The sequence below is a fragment of the Schistocerca serialis genome, chromosome 1 (assembly GCF_023864345.2).
Source record: "Schistocerca serialis cubense isolate TAMUIC-IGC-003099 chromosome 1, iqSchSeri2.2, whole genome shotgun sequence".
Lineage (NCBI taxonomy): Eukaryota > Metazoa > Arthropoda > Insecta > Orthoptera > Acrididae > Schistocerca > Schistocerca serialis.
In genome coordinates this window covers 354,955,436-354,981,177 of record NC_064638.1, presented here as the reverse complement: position 1 = coordinate 354,981,177, position 25,742 = coordinate 354,955,436, and the positions used below count along the sequence as shown (strand labels likewise).

The following is a 25,742-nucleotide window of genomic DNA, read 5'->3' as shown; positions in this document are numbered from 1 at the left end:
ATCTTTGCATTGCTTTAAAAGCTGAATTAATTGCTCGCTGCATCAAATTGCCCGGCCAAACTGAAACACATGATTTATCTAGAAAAACAAAATGACAAAACAAAACCCCTTCAGAATCTTGGCAGCCCCTATAAGGTATGATAAACACATTTACAGTTTCGGGTGATGTGTTGTTACATATTTGGCAATAGCAACTACCATCACAAGCACAAGTGCAAGTAGCAGTGCTAGTGCACAAAGATCAACCAATAAACAAGTGGTCGATAGTATACACACCACACTGCAGATGCCAAAATCAGTTGCCATGATGTCATCAGCTGACTACATCTGGCAGACGCTGAACATACCCAAAGAGAAAACAGCAGAGTGTGTTGCTATCATGACCTACACCTGCTGAGCATATCCAAAGAGCTCCAGAGTTTATGCACCACAGCTGAGGTGCTGGCAGGATAAGTTTGGTCACACTAGCAACGGAAAGGACATATTAAACAGATGTGATTCTGACACACCACAGTGCAACAACTCCAAAATTACAAGCACCCTGGAGGCAACTTAATTAATGTTTGCTGGTATCACAGGCATTTCAGACAGCAAGCACTGTAATGCACAAAACCATGAACTTCAGGCGAGCCAAACTAGTGCAGTGCTCCTCGCTCACTCAGTGCCATCTACACTGCTGACAAGTCACAGGTGCTAGTCAGCAGCAATTGGTGCAGTCCTGCATCAACAGGTCAACTAAAATTGGTAACTGTAGGATTTTTTGCCAAAAAGTAGTAACTAGCATAGTAGTGGTGGAGCATGTATTAAAGAGAACTGCTTGCAATTTAATGAAGCTGTTAAATATTTCTGTCCCCACATTAAAGCTCACCCTAAGCACAAACCAACAGCATCTGCTCTCTACAACAACAGTGATAAGTGTGCTCCATGGTAGTTCAGACATGAGTGCATCACCCAGATCCCAATGGATGTGCAACACATATAAGAGGCAGTAAAAAACAATTCCAATTACTTTTCCTGCACCTGTGGTTTGGCAAAAACCATGGACTATAAAGAACTCACCACCACTGAGAATGCAAATATATGACTACAGCATTTATTGGCCAACTCTTCCACAGGACTGTGACTCACCCAGATCCCATTGTCAGGCACCAAGTTAACACATTGGTGTGATGTCTCCCAGCAGAAACCAAGGCCCTACAGTTTGTTAAAGCTCTGCCAAGCTGCTTTTAACAATGTTCACACTCTGTCACACCCATGAGCAAACATGACCACTCCAACCACTGTACACCAGCTCTTTCTGGTGTTGCAATGGGGAGACTACATCTCAGAGATCTTGCAAAATCATAAAGGTCTCTATTTCGAGTCAAGGCAGTGTGGGTCGTACATTCATTCTTAGCAGATAACACATCAATGCTACAAGTATCACCAAGTGCAGAGACATTCATGCACACCTGACCTGTGGACCTATGGTTACCCCCCCCCCCCCCCCACTCCATTCGCCAGCAGCCACACCCATGATGGCAATCACTGATCACTGCCGCCAACAGCCTGCAAAAGAGCCAGCCAGTAAATATAAACTTTAAATTCTTCTACACTCCAGGTGCTCTGCACTATTAAGGGCTGGGGCTGGTGTGGGGTGGGGAGAGAGAGGTGGGGGTGGGGGAGGGAGCCTGTGTAAATAATTGATCCAGTAATTGACTGTAGTGTGTATTACCATTGCTTCAAAGTTTATCTTTGGAGTTACTCTCACTGTCTAGTTATCCTATATTGTTTACAAATGGGTTTTTATGTAGCTAGAAACACAAAGGTAATCCTATATACTTAAATTTTGTGTTCATTATTTTATGTGGCATATAAGCCTTACCCACAGCAATACTAATGAGTTCCTATTGTGACACAAAAATTTGTTTAGTTATCACAACCTCAGTGTCAGGTGTATCGATTATGGATATTAAACAAAAGCCTCAATGCAATTCTCAGTGTAGTGTTGCTTCTGCATCGGAACAGAATGTATATAGATTTTCTCAACACTTAGCAGTTCCCTCCTCATGACCATTGTCCTTTGCTCCTGATGAAGAAGAAAACCTATTTTAAAAGTTCATCTTTGAGGTACTTTGTTATTTGTGTTTTGAAGAATGTTGTTTCATTTTTCCAAATTTCAGTAAAGTGCATTTATTTGCTATTCTTCTCTATTGTGTACTGTTAGTCTGTTTTTGGTTATAGTATTTTGGGCTTACTACAAAATGTCGTATTGGTTCACTTACATATCATGTATGCTGCTTCTTGGGTTGTAACACCAGTCATGTAGCTTAAACCTTTATTGAATTCACCTCTTTTGATTAAAGACTCAGGTGTTTCTGAGAGAAATCTCCAATCTCTTTCTTTCCAACCCTCATACCAGCTGTCACCAGGCATAGTAAAATTAGTATCCAATACCGGAGCCCAAGGGAAGGTACCAACCTGAGGCTAAAAAAAATAGAGAATTCTTTTTAGACCACTGAAAGAAAATTCACTTTTTTTCTGAATAACAAGCTGCATTTTACCTGGAACTTGCTGTTTCCAAGATCAATATAGGAACGCCCCTGTTTCAAACAATTGACCAGTTTCCATGATGTTTCAATGCTGCATCCTATGTGCTGAGCATATACTCGGCTTGTGTTTTGTGCTCTGTATTTGTCTATGGTGAATACCCAGTCAGCCAATGCAGAGCCACTCTATTTAAAAAAAAAAACTCATTTTCAATCTTAATACATATTACAGCGTTGATACCAACAGAAGACACATTTAAAAATTCATGGGTAATATGCTAGGTGTGCAATGATTTTAAATAATTTTATAAGTTCTTTCTTGCCACAATACGAAGTATGATATGGGTTACTGATTTTAAAAGATGAATGTTTTACTTTTGGTCCACTGTAATGGACTATTAACTTCTTGTATAGTTCAGGCCAAGATAAATAATACCAATAAGGTCAGGAAACTGGCAGACAATGTTATGTGAAAAACATTACCTCACAAGCAATTCTTTGAATGGACACTTGCCTACATAAAGCTGACTTAAGGTACTAACTAAGATTGGTTACCTGTGCGATCACTTTGCTGACTAGGTTTCTTGTGCGGGGTGCCACCATAAGCAATCCTGCTGATGCTGCCCCTGCTCCAGGCCCAAACAGAGTGATTGATTTAGAATCTCCATTGAAGAACCTGATATTGTCATTTATCCAATTTAGGGCCATTGCTTGGTCTAGGATACCATAGTTCCCAGGTGAGTTTTCATCTCCTGTGCTCAAGAAACCTTTAAACAGAAAACATAAATGTTATGTTATGTTTCAAGTTGCTTTGTTGCAAGAATTGACTTGTAGGTAAAAACAAATGTTAATGTAGGCTTCTTATGAAAGTTCTGTGGAACAGATATGATTCTTTGTCAGATGAATAATAGATCTTCTGCCAGTTCAGTTTGTCTGTACTACTTCTCTCATTACTGCTCCACCAAACTATATACAACTTCTATGTCTAATGCAAAATGCTGTTTTCCCCACAAAGGGATAGCATTAAAAAGAAGGAATATAGACACAATAAGAGAAAAAGGGCAATTACATAACCAGTAAAACCCAATTATGTACTAAATGTAACACTAAAACACATCAGGTGGTTAGTAAAATTATTAACTTACAGTCTGAATTAAATATTTAAGATTGTCTCACCTAAAGCTCCCAGTCTGTAATTTATAGTCACTACAACCACTTCATAAAAACCAGCCATCATATGAGCGGGAAATAAGTTTGAGGCACCACTGGTAAAATCTCCACCATGTATATAAACCATAACAGGAAAAGGCTGTGCTCTCCCTGATGCTGTCTGGAACCAGAACAGAAAATCTTATTACTGGTTGTGCTGGAACTCAGTGGAAAGTACAGTAATATTTACATGTAACAATGAGTGAACTACATGACATTCAAGTGAGGAAAACAGCCATAAGAATTGCAAGAAACCTTAAAAAACTTCTCAGGCTGATAAAGAAACTCAAGATTTATATAAGATATGTTTTTTTTTTTTTCTTATAAGGTTTCAACAAATTCATCCTTAGATTAATACATTTCTGTGGATAACATTTCACTTTTCAATACCATCAATAAAATCAAAGTTATCCAACAACACAAAACAAGTGTCCATCAAAGCTTCAGCTGTATTATTTGACATAAACGTCATCTAGCCAGCCTTCTGATGGATATGGCAGATACAGAAGTGTTTTGATGCAACTGTCACACAGTTTTACTGCAAAAATCAAACGATATGTGTGATGATGTGTTATTGTGATGGAACAGAACTTCCTTCTTGGCAATGTCTGACCTTTAAGCTGTAAGCACATCAGGGGCAGTGGCAAGGGGGGGAGGGGGCTATGGGGGCTATAGCCCCCCCCCTCCCCCCCTCATGGAGTATCATATTACACTGGATAAAATGACTTCAGAAATCAGTGAATATATTACTCCAACAGATTCAATCTTTTTTTAATAATTATTTAGCAATATAGGTTACAATGTATTTCAAACACATTTTAACAAAAGAATAAGAGTGGAAAATAGCTTACTATATAAACCAATAAATATCATTTAACTTAAAATAGGTGTCTTATTATTTATTAAAACACATTTTTTACCCTGAACTCCAAAACAGTTACCAAAAACTACTTTAAGCAACACTAAATTTTAGCAATTTGTCCACAGAGGACCCAAACTCTCCTTTAGTTAAGTGATATTCCATTCCCCCTCCCATGACCGACTTCTAGAATCGCCCCTGAAGCACATCCTTCAGTTTGTCCATTAGTACTCCCTAGTGACAGTTTTGCCTGTGGAGAGATACTTTGCAAGTGATATCTAATGAAAATAACAAAAAAGAGATAATCATGACTTCTCTTCATAATGAAAGAACATTTGCTTTAAGCATTAAGTGCACTTTCACATTTTATCACTGGCTGACATCTATTCATGTTTCATACATCCTTATCAAATGTCAGAGAAGTTACTTGGAACTGTGCTTAACATTCATGAACAATGTTCTTTTGAATGTATTTCCTGCTGAGGGTTAGCAGATGGGCAGAAATCTCTGTTATGTGCAAAGCTGCGGATGTGTACAATACAATGAAAAGAATAATTGCTGCTCACCACATAGCAAAGATGCTGAGTCGCAAAGGCACAACAAAAAGACTGTCACACAATTAGCTTTTGGCCATCTAGACTTTTGTCAGAATTAGACATCATACACACACACGCACACACTCACGCAAACACAACTCACGCATACATGATCACAGTCTCTGAAAGAGACACTGGTGTGTTGCAAATACATGTCAGGTGTGTTGTGAGACTTTTAATGACTTCTAATCTTCCAAAAATAAAATTTCTAGAATAAAAAATAATTGCTCCTATTCAAGAGTCTCACATAACAAATTTTTAAAATTTGTTTCATATAGTTGTTCCATAATTTAAAAAATGTATTGTATGTACATACTTTATGTGGTTGCTTTATTTGTCTCTAGGAAAAAGATCAAATGTAGGTGTCTTGCGAAAGTTTGAATCACAACTCTGGTATGCCTCAAAGGAACAAAGGGTTGAGAAATGCAACTGCAGTGGATACAGCCGAAGCAAAACGGTTGAAATGGTATGGGAGTGTATACTACTCGGGTGCGGACAGATGCCCTAAGAAGATGATGGAATGGATTCCAGCTGATATGAGAAGAAGAGGATCCCTGAAAATAACACGGAAAAAGAGAATCAGATGAGCTATGTCAGAGAGAAATTTTCAGGCAGAAGATTGCAAAGATTGGAGATTTTGGGAGCTAGAATGTGAGAAACAACCGTAACGTTGTATTAAATTGCAAAATATATACATATATAAGACTGTCAGATGGTATCCAAAATAGCTTATGCAAGACAAAACAGGAAGACTGAAAAATTCTGCATTTATTACTGTGGAATTCCCAGGGGTGAATTTGTAAAACTATCAGAGAGAAGGACAACTGACAACTCAGGATCGATAATGATGAGTAAGAAATGATTAATTGGCCTTTTTGATGACTTAAATTAATTGATTAATCATGTTGATTAACTGTATCCTGATAACCAGTTATTGATAGGTCATTATTTTATGTCTTTATTTTTAGGTCTATTAAGCATTCCCCTAAAATAATTTTTTTGTGGTAAAAAGGCTTATTCTAAGAAAAAGTGATACCATCATGTTTATGCTTTTCAAGCCATAACTAACAGTAGTTGCTCAGTTTTGCCAATTACATAATTATCATTTTTTTTATTTTTAGCAGAAATATACACCCATTCAACATTTATTAGTAAAGCTAATTAATTTTTATCACAGATGATATAGTGAACATGCTTACAAGCACCAGTTTTTTCAGGAAGTGAACAGATGAACACTAATTTGTAACCTTTTTCCACTGAGTCTCTAACGGCAATCTGTTACTAAGTCCTATGCTTAGGAAACAGTCTTTTCAGAAGGTATGGAGGAAGCTACTATTCCCAGATATTTGCAAGACAAACTATGCAGAAAAGCATACATTGCCTCATTGTCTTTCCAGAATTGCAAAAGGGAATCATTTTTTCAGTGGATTACGTTTTGGTGTAAGATGAATTAGAGACTACATCCTGGCTGTTTGTTGTTACTGTGCTACTGCTGTATTGAAACAAATGTCTCATGAGTGTTACACATCTCATATTCTGCAGTAGCTGGTAACCGTACTTGTGATTCTTTGACATGGGCTACTGTCTGTGTCTGCATCTTCTGAACATGACATATAATGTGCTAATGGCCATAGTTATCACCAAGGTATCTTGATAATGGAGCCACCTGAAGCAAGGATCTAGAATCATGCACAATGCCAACAGTTTGGTCTTCTCAGTATTCTGAATGCGTCTTTGGTATTGATCTTGGAGATTCTCTCTGAGATTTTTACATTCTGGTGTCAAAATATCTGCGTCTATTAACTTTCTTCACAACAAATAAATAAAGGGTATTACTTTGCTATCTGTTACATAATTTTGATCACTGATTTCTTCCATAACTCAGCATAAGGGCTGCAGAAGTTTCTTTTATAACTGAAATTTCATAACCATTGAGCATATTTGGATCTCCTGATTGTTAGCATATCAGTGCTCACTACATCTGACAAAGAAATGAAATGTTGAAGTATTAAAAAATTGAGTTCTGTGTTGTGGAGAACTGCTCAAAGAGCTTAAGAATTTTTGCACTCCAATTTTCCAGCAAACATTTGAAGTCTCTGAAATTTATCTGATATACTGACACTTTGTTTTATGTATGTAACTATTCATTTTACTGTCAAAACTATTTGTATGAATCCTATTGCTTGTTCTATGGCTTTTTGCATGCTGCCAAAACTAGTGTCTGTGAAATAATGAATGTTTTTACTTTAGTTTCAGTAAAACATAGTCAACTATATACTTATTTTTGCTGTTCATTTTTTGAACTTTGTAACAAAATGGGAAGTAGACTACCAGAATACTTAGGTGATTGTCTTTCAGAGACACATGGTTAATTTTCAAGTGATTCATAGGTGGGCGAGGAACAGAGAAAGGATGACATTGTCACTGAGCGATGAGGGAATGTGAAAGGGGGAAATGTTTACCCATTTCTGTCCACTGCTGACAACTCACAGGTTCACATACCTCATACTGATCAGCAGATATGGTATAAATTACGATAAAAGTAACAAGGTTTAGTGACATTATAGAGAAATACCTTACATTACATTATTTATTTCTGACCTGATGCACTCAACACAATACTTCACCAAACTACTTAAGAGCCACTACTGTTATTACGGCCCTGTTTTGGGAGCAGTCATAAACAGAACATGGTTGACATGATATGTTCTGACTTGTGCCTGTGTTGTACAATGAGTACTAGGAGGCAGTTGGACTTCTTTCCTTAATCATGTCATAGACAACAAGTCAACACTCAACAGACTCTAAAACCAAAGTGAAAAAACTGAAATAATTTAATTTATCAGTTGCAATTAACTTCCCATCCCTACTGACAATGACTCTCAAAGTTAAACACAATGCATGGAGCTAAGGTACTCAGTTTGAGAAGGTGCGTTTCTTTCTTTGCCTTGCACCCAAGTAAACACTGGCAGCACTCTGTATTACTCAAGAATCTACATAAATGCCCAATTCACTCAAAGAAACTCCATGATTTGTATCAGTAGGTAGGGCTCAGGCAAAACACTGTAGCTGCAACTCGCCTGAGAGCGAAAAGTTAATTTTTTCAGGGAGGACAAAGTTGGTGCATCTCAAGGTCTAAAACAGAAGGTGATGATGACAAAAAATTGTATTTCACCTGAAAATATGTTCGAGGAAATTTGAGTCTCTGCAGAGATTGTTAACTTATCCTAGTACCTAAACTTTCTATGTCTTGCAGGTGAATACAAAAACAAAATTCATATGTTTATCTTGTATGCTCTGGAGACAAGTGGTTAACTTACTGTTGGTGAATATATATTTAAGTACAGGCAGTCTTCATCCATGTCGCGAATTCCTTTTGTTGCTCCTATGTACTGTATTGGCTGTGGGCAAGCAGGGCCAAAGTCCACAGCTTGTATAAGTTGCCAGCCTCGATGTGCTCTTGGTGGCTGCCAAAAATTATAACATCAAGTTAGTAACTTCATGAAATATCCTGTGGTGAGAGAAGTTTGTTACACCATAATCTCTGTAGACGCCACTACAAAGAAACTTAATATTCAGAATATATAACTGAGATAGTATACTAATCTAAGATAAAAAAATCTTATATTTATTACAGAGAAAATTTTGGTCCTGTAATGTAAAAGTTGGTAAATCAACAACTCTTAACCATCCATAAAAATACTTCAACAAGCTCTGATAATCAAATACAGTGGTCCTGAATAAATCATCATTGATGCTTGAACAATTCAACATTTTTAGTTTATGTGCCATGGAGTGAAAATAGTGTTAAACACAAGAAACAGTTATTGACAAGTAATCTGCTAATATCTTCAGAAAATATCCACCAGCCACTGTGAATAGAAAAATAAAAGACTTTCAAACAGTGTCACAGATAATATTTGTTCTGTTTCATTCTCATGGAATGGTAAGAGATAATACTGAACATAGACTGTAATAATACCAGAAGAGCACACTTTCACCACATGTGCGTCTGTGCATGTTTTGGGGGAAGGGGAAGTAAGATCGCAGAATAGAGCACAACATGAAACAGATGAAACAAATTACTCTTTATTTTTTATTTATTTTGAGAATCAGTTCTAGCTAGGATAAAAGTGGCTTCTTTCTGCATACTGCAATAAATAATGGGCTTTCATAGGTCATGTGCTGCATTTAGAATTGAAACTTAAAATATAAAAGTTCTGTTAACCAAATAGGTATCAAGTTGTAAGTTGTAAGTTGCACAAGTACACTGATTATATTTTTAGATTTTGGCATTCTAAAATCAAGAAACACGTAAAGCAGATCTGATGAATATGTCAAAATAGAATATATTCAGTGCAGTTTTTATGCTGTTGGCCTTGTCCCATAAAATGTTGTGCTCGCTCTCTTTTTTTCTCTCCCAACATCAAGTAGTCAACCTCGTTAACATTCAGTTCACTAGCGAACAATAACTGGCTGTCTTTTATATTTGGAGAAGCATAATCAGAATACTGTTAATAACTACAATACAGACTGCTTTAAAAACCATTCTCATCTGTTGGATGACATTCAGAAAACCTTGTATATAATTTACAAACTGCATTGGTTTTCTCATCATTTGTGTTTGAGTGTTACATTTCATTAATTCTTTTTTCTCTGAGAATTACTGTGTCTACATTAGTGTATATTGTTCTGTAAGTATAGAGATTAAGCACAGGTGGCACAATATTATGCAATATCTTTTCTTGCTGTACTCCACCTGTGAATAGTATAGATGGGACAACAAAATTTACGGATAAATTAACTTAGACCTTTACTAGACCCTTTTCAATTAGCCAGTGACATATCTGAAGAGATATCACATAAAAATATTTTTTTCCCCTTGCCAGTTGAGTGAACAACTGAATTGAAGCCAGAATCTTGTAGGAAATCTACAGTTCAAAGTATGTATTTAGTCTGAAACAAAAGCAAGGCATGAGTTCCTTGAAGGATACATAGCAAATCTGCAACAACTTACATCCCTTTCTCCACACTAAGTACACTGTATATGTGATTTACTAAATACAGTAGCAAGACAACATGCATTTGCAAGGGCTTAATGAAAGGGCTTTATAATGTGAAGTTCAGTCTTTATTGTTACTTTACATTCAATGATGACAGACATGGGTGCTTTTAACATCACAGTGACAATGTAATGATATTGAAGGTAACATGAGAATGGGTGTCCGGTGGACAGAGGACACTACTGGAGCTGTGAACAAGCACGTCATATGCGAAACACCTGCTGTACAGAAAGTAATACTGTCCACCATGGACAGGAATGTGACTCCAGAAGTTAATGGACGAGTAACCTAACACTTATCCTACAGTATCAGAAGCTAGTGGCTAGTTTACGAGAGACTCGCCAGAATGCCTTTATTAAGGTAAGAGTACACAAGGCAGATCATCAGTTTCAAATTACTGTCTTTTTTAAGAGAGGATTGAAACTCAGTGACCTGTTGTTTGGATCTGGTTCAAATCTGTATGAAATAATGACTCCTGTATGTCAATAAGCACTAGTGTCTCTGCATATTGTACTCCTGCATCAAGTGAACTTTCATACTGTTCAGGTTATAGAGGTCATTGTGAAAGACTGTTTGGATAGTGTTTATAGCTCATTGCTCACAAACATGTTTGCAGATCATTGTCCCCCCCCCCCCCCCTCTCTCTCTCTCTCTCTCTCTCTCTCTCTCTCTCTCTCTCTCTCTCTCTCACACACACACACACACACACACACACACACACACACACACTCACACAAATACAAAAAAACACACATGTTTGCAAGCACATATTCTATGATGAGATATTCCAGCAGGTTAACATATTAGTTCATAGGACAAAATATTCTCCAAACTCTGGTTTGCGTGAATTTGAAAGTGGGTTGATCACTATGTTTGACTGATACAAACTATATGGAGCATTACAGAATATATTGGAGAAATTTATTCATCCTTAATATCCTCCATCAACAATTAACAGTGGCTTGTTGGCAGCTATTGTTACAGTATGGAGCATCATAGAACTGGCGCAGAATGTAACTTGCTCCTTCATTAGATTTACATGGCTGCTATAGTGCTGACTGTGCATGTGTGTGTAGCATGGTAGAAAGAAATGTTTCAGTACTTTAACCAATACAATGTTTACTGTTAAGGCAAACAAGAAACTGGCTAAAATTACAAGATGGCTGGTGCTCCAGTATGCAGAAGAGTGTCTAGGAGGATAGGTTGGAGTATGGTGAACACATGAACCACATAGATATATTTATCCAAATACTGTTATTTCAATACAGATGATTTATTTCCAACAATTCATACTTTTCTTCTGACTGTTTTCATGTGGTCCACCATGACTTCCTCTCCTGAGCCAACTCCTTCATCTCAGCGTAACAGTTCTACTCAAAGTCCTCAATTATTTGTTGGCTCTATTTCGATCTTTATCTTTATCTACAATTTTTACCCCTAAAACTCAATCTGGTACCACGAAAGTTATTTGCTGTTGTATTAATACATGTCCTATTGTACTGTCCCTTCTTTTAGTCAGAGTTTTCCATGCATTCCTTTCTGCACTGATTCTGCAGAGAAACTCATATTTCTTATCTTATCAGTCCACTTGATTTTAAGCACACTTCTGTATCACCAATCCCAAATGTTTCTATTCTGTTCTTTTTTGGTTTTCGTACAGTTTAAGATTTACTTCTGAACAATGCTGTGCTCCAGATGTATATATTCTCAGAAACTTCACCCTCAAATTATGTCTTATGTTTGATCCAGTAGACTGTTTTAGTAATGAACGCCTACTTTTTCTGTGCTTCTCTGATTGTTTTATATTCCCTGCTTTGTTATATGTAGCAGCATTCCTTCATTTCATCTACTTCATGATTCTCAATTTTGATGTCAGTGATTTTCACTTTAATTGTTCTGGAAACTGACCACCTAAACTGACATCAAAATATCTGCTCCACCTCATTATTTTGTCTTGCTGTGGTTTACTTTGAATTCATAGTGTGTGCTCATTGGACTATCAGTTCCATTTAACAGGTCCTGCAGTTCATCCTCATTTTCACTGAGGACAGCAATGTCATTTTACCCTGAATTTTAATCCCAGTCCTGAAACTTTCCTTTATTTCCATCATTGCTTCTTTGCAGTATAGATTGAACATCCCTGTCTTATATAACTTCGTTTTTCAAGCACAATGTCACACAACTGCCTCTGTGATGTCTTTAACTATCCTAAAGCTAAAGTTTGACAGTTCAGAACAATACTATTGTAACTACACTTTGGGCGAAAATGAAGTTACAGTGCCACAAACTAATGTTTTGTCTGTGAAATAAAATTGTAACTGCTCTGCTTGCTGATCCATCATACAAAGATGATGTCCAAAGCACCATAACAACAAATTCTAAATATTTTCAGTGTAACACTATCACAACTGCTGTTATGCTCCTTTTGCATTCATATCTTTGGCAGATAGTGAAGTCTTTTATTTTTATTTATTTATTTACACGTCAAGTTCCGTAGGACCAAACTGAGGAGCAAATCACCAGGGTCATGGAAGATGTCAGTACATGAAATTACAATGTAAAAGTAATAACAGATAAAAATAAAATGTTTATGAACCCAAAAAAGTCATGTCATAAGTTTAAGTAAATGCAATCAACACTACAACAAGAATCAGCTTAATTTGTCAAGGACTCCTTGACAGGAATGGCCCATGAGGGAACTCTTCAGTTAAGATTTGAAAGCACATGGATTACTGCTAAGATTCTTGAATTCTTGTGATAGCTTATTGGAAATGGATGCACCAGTATACTGCACACCTTTCTGCACAAGAGCCAAGGAAGTCCGATCCGAATGCAGGTTTGATTTCTGCTGAATATTAACTGAGTGAAAGCTGCTTGTTCTTAGGAATAAGCTGATACTGTTAATAAGAAATGACAGTAAAGAATATATATATTTAGAAGCCAATGTCAAAATACCCAGACTAGTGAACAGGGGTCGACAAGAGGTTTGTGAACTTGCACCACTTATTGCCTGAACCGCCCGTTTCTGAGCCAAAAGTATTCTTTTAGAACGGGAAGAGTTACCCCAAAATAGAAAACCATACAACATATGCAAATGAAAATTAGCAAAGTAGACTAATTTTCGTATTGAACGATCGCTTACTTCAGATACCATTCAAATGAACTGCACTATTTGAAACCGAGCCAATGTTGACCACGACATCCTTTACTACCAAGCTAGTGTCATCAGTAAACAGAAATATTTTAGAGTTACCTGTAATACTAGAGCGTATATCATTTTATAAATAAGGAACAGGAGAAGCCCCAACACTGATCCCTGGGGCACCCCCCCCCCCCCCCCCCCCGCCCCATTTGACCGTACCTCACTCAGACCCCACATCATATCCATTCTCAACACTGTGAACAATGACCCTTTGCTGTCTATTGCTAAAGTAAGAGGTGAACCAATTGTGCGCTACTCTCCATATTCCACAATGGTCCAACTTCTGGAGCAATATTTTGTGATCAACACAATCAAATGCCTTAGTTAAATAAAAAAATATGCTTAGTGTTGGCAGAAGAGCCAACACTGTGTTACTAGTGGAGGCCGAAATGCATGCGTTTTAGCTCACTCAGGCTGGCGTGAAGAGGGAAGAACTATACTGACGTGAGGTCTGGAACATGACAAGGAATTAGAATTCAGAAAGCGGACATAATTAGTTTGATACTTAACTTTAATTCATTAATGATGAACGTCGCTCTTGATGGTACATGATTCACAATATTATCTGTTCAGAATACAGTCGTAGTAACTGAATATGGCGCCTTGCTAGGTCGTAGCAAATGACGTAGCTGAAGGCTATGCTAAACTGTCGTCTCTGCAAATGAGAGCGTATGTAGACAGTGAACCATCGCTAGCAAAGTCGACTGTACAACTGGGGCGAGTGCTAGGGAGTGTCTCTAGACTAGACCTGCCGTGTGGCGGCGTTCGGTCTGCAATCACTGATAGTGGCAACACGCGGGTCCGACGTATACTAATGGACCGCGGCCGATTTAAAGGCTACCACCTAGCAAGTGTGGTGTCTGGCGGTGACACCACGTTTAGCGTTCAAAACCTTTTGTTTAATCCATCCACTTCCTCACACAGAAAAGAGAATATAGCATTTTCAGTTGTTAAATGACTTCTAAAGCCGAACTGTACATTTGATAGGAAATTGTGTGGTAGAAAATGATCAATTATCCTTACATACAAAGCCTTTTCAATAACTTTAGCAAAAAATGATGGCATAGAAATAGGTCTAAAATTGTCTACATTATCTCTTGCTCCTTTTTTATAAAGTGGCTTTACTACTGAGTACTTTAATCATTCTGGAAACTGACCATTCCTAAAGGAAAAATTACAAATATGGCTAAATACAAGGCTAACATGTGTAACACAGTACTTTAATATTCTGCTAGGCACTCCATCATATCCATGAGAGTCCTTAGTCTTCAGTGATTTAATTATTGACTCAATCTCCCCCTTATCTGTATCACAGAGGAGTATTTCAAACATCAATAGCAGAAAGGCATTTGCCAAGAATGTTATACGATTCCCCCTAGAAACTAAAGTTTTATTTAATTCACCAGCAATACTCAGAAAACAATTGTTAAACACTATACATATATTTGATTTATCAGTAACAGAAATATTATTACTACGAACTGACTATATTGTTGACTTTGTGCTACTGACCAGACACTTCCTTCACAACTGACCATATGGTTTTAATTTTATCCTGTGGATTAGCTATTCTATTTGTGTACCACATACTCTTTGCCTTCCTAATAACATTTTAAGCACCTTACAGTACTGTTTGTAATGGGCTACTGTAGCTTAATTGTGACTACTTCTAACATTTCGATATAATTCCCGCTTCGTTCTACATGATATCCTTATCCCACTAGTCAGACATCAAGGCTGCCTTTTACTGCTAGTACCCTGTTTAGAATGTTCTAATGGAAAGCAACTCTCCAAGAGCACAAGAAATGTGTTAGGGAAAGCATTATATTTGTCATCTGTGTTATTGACACTATAAACATCCTGCCACTCTCGTTCCTTAACGATGTTTAAAAAGCTCCCTATTGCCATTGGATTGAATTTCCCACATAGTTTGCAATTATATGTGACATTTGTTTGAGTACAAAAGCCTTCTAGCATTAAAATTTGTGCATCATAGTCTGAAAGGACATTCACCATTTTACTAACCAGATTTATCTTAAATGATTTATGATTTTGTTTCCTTGAATAAACAAATAAAGTTTGTGTATCATGGCACAGTTATGTTGGTATCATTGAACACTTCTGTCATTGTGAAGCATGGGAAAAGAGTTGATTGAAGCAGCAGGTGGTGTTTGAAGCTTTTTATCTACTTTGTGTTGTGTTTATTATCTAATATCACCCAGCAATCAGAGGTGTAAGTATGATCACTGTCTTTGAATGATAATATTAAAGATATTGTGGTAACAATCAATGAATCAGGTTATGCTTATAGCATAACCTAGCTTGCATTTTGTCTTTTGGTTGTAAGCATAAAAGGAGCCATGCCATATAAATGTTGCAAAAAGATTTAGAGAAAGCACGAAATGATGATCTTCTGCAACCAGATTCTTTATCAGAAAACACAAGACATGAAGGCACACTACACAAGAGTAGTCATTCCACATTACAGTATTCATTTATCCTTGAAAAGAATGCAAAATGTTCTTGCATACATTTGGTATTACTGATCAGTGTGTAAAAACAACTTTAGGGAAACCTAGTCCAGAAGGTTAATGAGTGAGAGCAAATATGGCAAGCACACTAACATTATATGACATTATGGAAGGGATAAGAAATCATATAGATTCATTTGATAGAGTAGAGTCAGAGTCCATTAGAAAGGATAGTTTATGATAATATCTAGATAGCACCGTCAGTATTCGAAAGATATATAAAATGTACATTTGGAAGTGCCAAGAGGAGGGGAAGGAACATGCATGAGCTAGGATGTATGAAAAAGTTTTCAAAACAGAATACAACCTTGGCTTTTTCAAACCTAAAAAGGATGTATGTGAAGAGTGGGAGCCCTACAAGAACGCTGAACCAGAAAATAAGACTTCTTTAGAAGAAAAAATACAAAGATATCTGAAAAACAAATACATGGCTGGAGCAGGAAAGGTGCAGACACAGGAAAGGTGCAGACAAATTGAAGGTGCAAACTGACAGTACATTTCTATGTAGCTGTTTTGATTTTCAGGAGGTTCTCCACACTCTGCATTGTGAAGTATGTTTGCTCTATTGCAAAAGAAAGCTGAGCACCTACAATCTGGCTATGACACAGGAATGCAGAAGAGAATTTATTGAAAACATGTGTTCCTGAATACTGGACCCCCTTTTTGTACCAAGGTAAGTGATTTTGGGTCTTCATGCGCTATGAGAAAATTTGGATGCAGAGGGAAGCATGGGCGTAGTTACCTGTGTCTACAAAATTCATAAAGCAGCCAGGTGAGAATGGCAACAAGATTTTTTTTTTTTTTTTTTTTTTGACAGTTGCTGTGGTCAGAACCAAAACATGTAACTGTGTAACAGTACAGTGTGAGTACTCTACAAACTGAATCAATTACCAATGAATTATTATTATTATTATTGTTATTGAGAATGGGTACACCCAGAATGAAGGAGACAACATGCACAGTATTACTGAGAGGAGAGAGAGAGAGGGGGGGGGGGGGGGGGGGGGGAGAAATGAAAACCATTTATGTACCTCAGCAGCACAAAGTGGTAAAAGATATGATGTATATGAGATGTCACAGAAGAATCTTTTTGGATTTCAAAGGAACTTCACTGAAGGTCCGAAACTGTACTAAAGCTGAAAATGGAGAAAGAAAAGAGAGGCTGATTACCAGAGTAATAATCGTGAGAGACAAAGAACCATGGATGGTGTCTTTTAAATATGAAAATTACTCAAACTACAACATAACTGATTCAATGCACAAGTTTTAAGGTTTTATACTGTAGAAGACTTGCCACATGCTTTTTCAGTGTTAATTATAACATACAGCTTTATTGTTTTTCCTGGTCACTATTCTTTGTCATTGTTTTGTGCTTACATATTATCATATTCACGTGGTAGAAAGCTCTGGAAATAAGAAATGTCATAAAGGCATTATTACTGCCAACTGAATTTATAAAATATGATATTCACATTTGTAGCCACATGCTGATGTAGTCCAATTTCAGTGAAATATGACTGCAAACAAGATTAATGTCAGGCATCAATACCTTTATAAATAACTCCATCTCTAAATTAACTTCTGGGACATTTTTTGGTATAAAGTACTTCATAACAATGGAACAACAGGACATTCTAAGCAGCATTTGTAAGTGCACGTTTCCAGGTTGATTTCTGGGAAATACTGAAACTTTCTATTTGTTGTACTGTAAAGTTAAAATGTTAGTTATGATAGTATTGCTCTGATCCATCAAATTATCGTCATCCAATAGATCTTAAATGTTCTTTTTCATTTTTCTGTATATTATTATTGTCAACAACTTGGATGTGTGAGCTGTTAACCTGTTCTCACACTTATCAGTCTTTACTGCCTCTAGTGATGGGACAAATGACTATTTTTAGCAACTGACTGGTCAGTCAATTTGTCCTTTTTTGTTTAATCAGTTTTTCCAATTGAATGATACGACTGAATATAACTAGTCTCTGCAGCCAAGTCAGCTGTATGAACATTTTCACTCACTCACCAGGTTAAAGTGGTTTATACAAACATTTTCACCCACTCATAAGATTTGAATGGTTTCATTCAATGCAAGAAAACCAACTGACAAGTCTCTGTCAGTTGTGACTGTTATATGAATGTTTTCATTCAGTCTCTGAGTATGAGTGATTTTAATTACATACTTTTTCAGTCTGAGTGGCTGGAACACACAAATACGGCAGCTGAGATGGAGATGGCTTACACTCGTGATACTTCTTCCAAAAAATCGGTGGATCATGCTTCTCCTCTATATGCAGAAGCTTTTTGGACACGGAGACCGGCATGTCCTCTTGCACCTTTGTAAATTCCACTGATTCTGACTCATTTTTGTTTTTCTGTTCGATGAAAAGCGTCCAGATCATTTTCTTCTTCTTAATTTGTGATAGATAATCTTCAGCTTGAGTCACTAAACTGTCAACCACAACTCTGCCATTGTTTGGAATTTGGCTAATCCCCAGTATGATCTCACTCATAAGGTTTTCAGCACTTTCAGACACCTGAAACCACAGTTTTTGAACAGAAGGGCCAAAATAGTGCTTTGGCACAGAAGCCGGTGCTGTCCTCATAAGCTGCCTTTTTGACAGGGCCTCTAGTAGATGTTTTCTAAATGTCAACCCACCTTAGCCGTTGGAGTTCTCTGTCAATGTTCTTTGGCATGCTTGAACTAGCAGGACTACAACAGAGGCTGTTGTGAACTGTTCCCTACACAGTTCTTCTGTTAACTCGAACAGGGGTTCCAGTAGAGGAAAGTAGCTTTTTAAAATATCCCCCTCCCTCATTTGTCATAAGAAATTCACAGGTAACACATGAAAATGTCATTGTGAGGGCATCTTTGACCAACACTTGGCACTACATCAGAAGAACAGTAGAGTGCCACCTGCTGTGCATCTCCTGTTCCAGCTTTAACTGCTTTTGTTCCACCAAACTTGTGAGTCTACCACTTCAGTAGTGGCTACCTTACTGCTTTTTAAAAACTTGATGATTTTGGACATTTCTGTCTCAAGGAGCTCGGTGTCGCTGATTCAGAATGGCTGAACACATCTGACATTAATAAATTAAATTTGTGAGTAGCACATCTCGAATGAACGACATTCATTTTCCTTGCTACAGCCACCATAAGACTAGTGTTGTCAGTGACAAGAGAAAACACTGTCACCTATTCCCCATCCAGAAACAATTATTTTAACACTCTTGGTAACGTTTTCAGAAGTGTGCTGATCAGTGATGTGCACAGTGGCCAGAACAGCAGAATGCAGCTTCTGCTGCTCAAGACAATGAAGTGCGCTGATACTGTCAAAAACCCTTGTGTACTTATGTTGGTTCACACGTCAGCAGTCAGTGTGACATATTTGGTGGCAGCATATTGCCAATAACTAATCTAATTTTGAGACAACGATAATTTAACTGTTTGTGTGTCAGAGTCTTCCTGGAAGGCAAAGAATAACATGGTTCTAGTGTCTTCACTTGTTTTGTAAATTTGGTATTATAAATGAAACAAAATGCAATTTAACACTCAGCTACAGTATGAACGAGGAGATTGCCAATCGTTTCTGCTAAGAACTGAATGCACTAGCGCGTCGCAATTATCGCTCCCAAGGTGCTAGAAGGGTGCGAACATCGTTACAGTGTTACCGTGTTTACAGATTGTTTATAGTGCTGGCTTGAGATAGCCCTAACTGTTCCAGAGTTTGGTATCGCATTGCGCTTGCCGGGCATCAGCTTCGGGAAATGGAATTTTTCTGCAATTTTGTCAATATCTATGTCAAAATAAGTATGAAGTTTAACATTTCTGTCTCGTAGGAAAATCACTTTAAAATTCTGAAATTCACTCGCGGTATGGATCTCTATAATCTCTGAAAAAATCAATTACTAATTTAAATTAATGACAGGAAGGAAATGACACGTATTTTGGACAGGTCAGGAAAACTCCTGTTGAATCCTGTTGATGCCTTGGGCAGATGGAAGGAATATTTTGAAGAGTTGCTCAATGTAGGTGAAAATACGATCAGTAATGTTTCAGATTTCGATGTACAATGGGATAGGAATGATGATGGAAATAGGATCACATTTGAGGAAGTGGAGAAAATGGTCAATAGATTGCAGCGCAATAAAATGGCTGGGGTGGGTGAAATTAAGTTGGAACTCATCAAATACAGTGGAATGTCAGGTCTTAAATGGCTACACAGGATAACTGAAATGGCATGGGAGTCGGGACAGGTTCCATCAGACTGGACGAAAGCAGTAATCACACCAATCTTTAAACATGGAAACAGAAAAGATTGTAACAACTACAGAGGAATCTCTTTAATCAGCGTTGTGGGTAAAATCTTCACAGGTATTGTTGAAAGGAAAGTGTGTGTATTAGTTGAGGACAAATTGGATGAAAATCAGTGTGGGTTTAGGCCTCTTAGAGGTTGTCAGGACCAGATCTTAGCTTATGGCAAACAATGGGGAAGTGTTACGAGTGGAACAGGGAATTGTATCTATGCTTTATAGATCTAGAAAAGGCATATGACCGGGTTCCTAGGAGGAAGTTATTATCTGTTCTACAAGATTATTGAATATGAGGCAAACTTTTGCAAGCAATTAAAGGTCTTTACGTAGATAGTCAGGCAGCATTTAGAGTTGACGGTAAATTGACTTCATGGTTCAGAGTAGTTTCAGGGGTAAGACAAGGCTGCAACCTGGCTCCACTGTTGTTCATATTATTTATGGGTCATATGTTGAGAACAATAGACTGGCTGGGTGAGATTAAGATATGTGAACACAAAATAAGCAGTCTCGCATATGCGGATGACTTAGTTGTGATGGCAGATTCGATTGAAAGTTTGCAAAGTAATATTTCAGAGCTAGATCAGAAATGTAAGGACTATGGTATGAAGATTAGTATCTCCAAAGAGAAAGTAATGTCAGTGGGAAAGACATATAAACAGATTGAGTGCTCCAAATAGGAGGAATAAAGTTAGAACAGGTGGACGGTTTCAAGCACTTTGGATGCATATTCTCACAGGATGGCAACATAGTGAAAGAACTGGAAGCAAGGTGTAGCAAAGCTAATGCAGTGAGCGCTCAGCTACGATCTACTCTCTTCTGCAAGAAGGAAGTCAGTACCGAGACTAAGTTATCTGTGCACCATTCAATCTTTTGACCAACTTTGTTGTATGGGAGTGAAAGCTGTGTGGATTCAGGTTACCTTATCAATAAGGTTGAAGTTGCGAATATGAAAGTAGCTAGGATAATTGCAGGTGCTAGTAGATGGGAACAATGACAGGAGGGTGTCCACAATGAGGAAATCAAAGAAAAACTGGGAATGAACTCTATAGATGTAGCAGTCAGGACGAACAGGCTTAGATAGTGGGGTCATGTGACACGCATGGGAGAAGCAAGGTTACCCAAGAGACTCATGGGTTCAGCAGTAGAGGGTAGGAGGAGTTGGGGTAGGCCAAGGAGAAGGTACCTGGATTCAGTTAAGAATGGCTTTGAAATAATGGGCTTAACATCAGAAGTGCCACCAATGTTAGCACTGAATAGGGGATCATGGAGGAATTTTATAAGGAGGACTATGCTCCAGACTGAACGCTGAAAGGCATAATCAGTCTTAAATGATTGATGATGATGATGATGACAGGGTCGCGAATTTTTATGAAAGAGGCAACATTTTTCGCATAAGGGAAACTTTCCCACTCGAAAATGGACGGGCTTCGAGCTTTGCAAGTGGTGACACTGTGGAAGTTGGCAACACCAAGCTCCCACTAATGTATTGCTGGCGGGAGCAGGCCAGAAGCTCGCTATCTAATGCTAACTTACGTAAACCGGACTGCAAGGATTCACTATATAAAACGAGCGACGCTGCAGTGCGAGTGAGTCCCGCGCAAATGAAGGTGGTGGTCACCTTGAAGCGTCCCTCGTTGACGGGCGGCATGGCGTACGGGACGCCGAGGAAGACGGAGACGCTGGCCTGCACGCGCTCCACGGGCGTCTGGCCGGGCCAGAAGCCCGACTCGGGCAGCGGGTTGTCGTACAGGTGGACGCGGAAGCCCTGCACCTGGCCGTAGCTCGTCTCCACCAGCACGTCGCGCTCCAGCTGGCGCGAGTCGGCGCGCTCCTTGCCCTGCAGGTCCGGCCGCCAGCCCGCCAGCACGCCCGGCAGCGGCACGCCATTGTTGTCCTGCAACAATCACAAGGGGCTCTTTCAAGTGCCGCTAGTAAAAATGGTCTGCAGGTACGTTAATTAGCTCTGTATACAGCAATGGAAATAAGTATTCATACACTACAGCGTGGAAAAGTAAACTGCCTTTATTGACAATTGTTGCTGTTATGATCTTCAGTCCTGAGACTGGTTTGATGCAGCTCTCCATGCTACTCTATCCTGTGCAAGCTTCTTCATCTCCCAGTACTTACTGCAACCTACATCCTTCTGAAGCTGCTTAGTGTATTCATCTCTTGGTCTCCCTCTACGATTTTTACCTTCCACGCTGCCCTCCAGTACTAAATTGGTGATCCCTTGATACCTCAGAACATGTCCTACCAACCGGTCCCTTCTTCTTGTCAAGTTGTGCCACAAACTCCTCTTCTCCCCAATTCTATCCAATACCTCCTCATTAGTTATGTGATCTACCCATCAAATCTTCAGCATTCTTCTGTAGCACCACATTTCGAAAGATTCTATTCTCTTCTTGTCCAAACTATTTACAGTCCACGTTTCACTTCCATACATGGCTACACTCCATACAAATACTTTCAGAAACGGCTTCCTGACACTTAAATCTATACTCGATGTTAACAAATTTCTCTTCTTCAGAAACACTTTCTTTGCCATTGCCAGTCTACATTTTATATCCTCTCTACTTCGACCATCATCAGTTATTTTGCTCCCCAAATAGCAAAACTCCTTTACTACTTTAAGTGTCTCATTTCCTAATCTAATTCCCTCAGCATCACCCGACTTAATTCGACTACATTCCATTATCTTCGTTTTGCTTTTCTTGATGTTCATCTTATATCCTCCTTTCAAGACAAGGTCCATTCCGTTCAAATGCTCTTCCAAGTCCTTTGCCGTCTCTGACAGAATGACAATCTCATCGGCGAACCTCAAAGTTTTTATTTCTTCTCCATGGATTTTAATACCTACTCCGCATTTTTCTTTTGTTTCCTTTAATGCTTGCTCAATATACAGATTGAATAACATCGGGGAGAAGCTACAACCCTGTCTCACTCCCTTCCCAACCACTGCTCCCCTTTCGTGCCGCTCGACTCTTATAACTGCCATCTGGTTTCTGTACAAATTGTAAAGAGCCTCTCACTCCCTGTATTTTACCCCTGCCACCTTCAGAATTTCAAAGATAGTATTCCAGTCAACATTGTCAAAAGCTTTCTCTAAGTCTACAAATGCTAGAAACGTAGGTTTGCCTTTTCTTAATCTTTCTTCTAAGATAAGTCGTAAGGTTAGTATTGCCTCACGTGTTCCAACATTTCTACGGAATCCAAACTGATCTTCGCCGAGGTCGGCTTTTACCAGTTTTTCCATTCGTCTGTAAAGAATTCGCGTTAGTATTTTGCAGCTGTGACTTATTAAACTGATAGTTCGGTAATTTTCACATCTGTCAACACCTGCTTTCTTTGGGATTGGAATTATTATATTCTTCTTGAAGTGTGAGGGTATTTCGGCTGTCTCATACATCTTGCTCACCAGATGGTAGAGTTTTGTCAGGACTGGCTCTCCCAAGGCCGTCAGTAGTTCTAATGGAATGTTGTCTACTCCCGGGGCCTTGTTTCGACTCAGGTCTTTCAGTGCTCTGTCAAACTCTTCACGCAGTATCGTATCTCCCATTTCATCTTCATCTACATCCCCTTCCATTTCCATAATATTGTCCTGACAATACGAAACCAAAAACACTAATTGGATATGCACTATACACATTGGCCAGTCGTCAATGCAGCTATGCTGGTATATAGAACGAGAATGAACAAGCCTTTACAAAATAAAATACAAAAACGTCTGCCAAGTTCTCTACTGCGCTGGGAATTAAGTAATCATACACCAACATAAAATGACACTTCTAACAAGGCCAGAACATGTTTAATACTTCGTATGCATACCCTTCCGATGTATTACTTCTCGCAACCTCCGTGGCATGGAATGGACCAATTTTCTTGTAGTTTGTGACGTGATACCTTCCCATTCTCGAAGGAGAGCCTCTTTCAAAGAGGCCTTATATGAATGTCGTGTTTTCTCCCTCGTGTTTCCAGCTCCCTCCACAAGTGTTCGATGGGATTTAGGTCCGGACTCTGAGCTGGTGTTTTAAGACTGTGTGGAGTGTTGTAGAGCAATCACAGCCAGACAATTTGCGTCGTATATTTGGGATCATTGTTCTGTCGGAAGTAATCATTTCTTGGAAGAGCCAAGGCGTCAACACTCTGTTGTAAGTTCTGTTTGAGAATGTTCATATACACAAATCTGTCCATGGTACCTTCCACAAACACTAATTTTCCGACACCGGAGGCTGACCTACAGCCCCATACCATCACTCCACCACCTCCGTGTTTCACCGTGGGTCGAATGTTGTTTCGAAAAAATGGCTCTGAGCACTATGGGACTTAACATCTATGGCCATCAGTCCCCTAGAACTTAGAACTACTTAAACCTAACTAACCTAAGGACATCACACAACACCCAGTCACCACAAGGCAGAGAAAATCCCTGACCCCTCCGGGAATCGAACCCGGGAACCCGGGCGCTGGAAGCGAGAATGTTGTTTCGGTCGAGGTCTGTATTCGGTCTTCTCCAGACCAAGATCCTACCATCATTGTACACGATATTAAATTTGCTTTCATCACTAAACAATACAGTATCCCAGACGTCTGCTGTCTTGGATACATGCTGTTTCGCGAATTCCATCCGCCACTTCCTGTTCTTTTTGCTGATGTAGGGCTTTCGTCTCGGGACCCTGGCTCTGTAGCCCGAACGATTGAGAATGGCACGAACTACCCTTGGAGTGATGTCCTTTCGGAAGTGGTCATGTACATATGCGGATAGTGCCGACGCTGTCGTTTTCGGGTTTTTCTTGATGATTCTTAGTAGCATTCTGGTCTCTCTTGTTGTAAGCTTCTGTTCAATGTTCATTACCACATGTCTGTCCTTATATTGCTTAATGTTAGATTGCACAGACGCTCGGCTTCGTCCTATGATGTTCGCATTTTCGGCATACGACTTGTGTTGAAGATATTGGGCGACAACGATGTTTCGTTCCTCAATGGTCGTTTCCTTTCCCTTGCGGCCCATTCTGCTGTTCCACGGTACCCACGTCCGACGTGCTGTTGCTTCACGGCTGCCACACGACTATGCAAGTGTGGCATGCACTCTGGGGCTGCGTCAGCCGTTTGTTTGGTTGAAAGTAGTCCGCTGCATGAATACATTTTGCCCTGTCGAAGACCGTGCGGAGTGTAACATATTTTATTTTCCCATAATAGATTCATGGCATACGGGAAGCTTCATTACCAAGAACATGGTTATCTGACGCTACATCATCGCACTTATTCGTATCGGCGCTGTGGATGATTTACTATCCCAACACACCATCGTAGTTTGTCACCACCTACTGCATGGATACTTATTTCCATGACTGTATTTCAGACCTCGATATTTTGAGGCACGATACGAGTGAATACGGAATTGGTGTCCTTCACGGGAGGCGTAAAAAACGCTCAGCAGGCAAAA

The 25,742-nt window shown here is 38.9% G+C and overlaps 1 protein-coding gene across 2 annotated transcripts in view; it reads right to left on the bottom strand.

The window, feature by feature from the left end:
• LOC126470099 (cholinesterase) overlaps positions 1-25,742 on the bottom strand; it is a 186,229-nt gene that overhangs the window by 56,272 nt on the left and 104,215 nt on the right. For both annotated transcript variants that reach the window (XM_050097670.1, XM_050097679.1), the window contains exons 2-7: positions 21,918-22,193; positions 8,513-8,659; positions 3,705-3,858; positions 3,084-3,295; positions 2,544-2,714; positions 2,265-2,466 (exon numbers count right to left, since the gene is read on the bottom strand). In XM_050097670.1, coding sequence (XP_049953627.1) covers positions 2,265-2,466; positions 2,544-2,714; positions 3,084-3,295; positions 3,705-3,858; positions 8,513-8,659; positions 21,918-22,193 — 1,162 coding nt within the window. The remainder of the gene's footprint in view (positions 1-2,264; positions 2,467-2,543; positions 2,715-3,083; positions 3,296-3,704; positions 3,859-8,512; positions 8,660-21,917; positions 22,194-25,742) is intronic.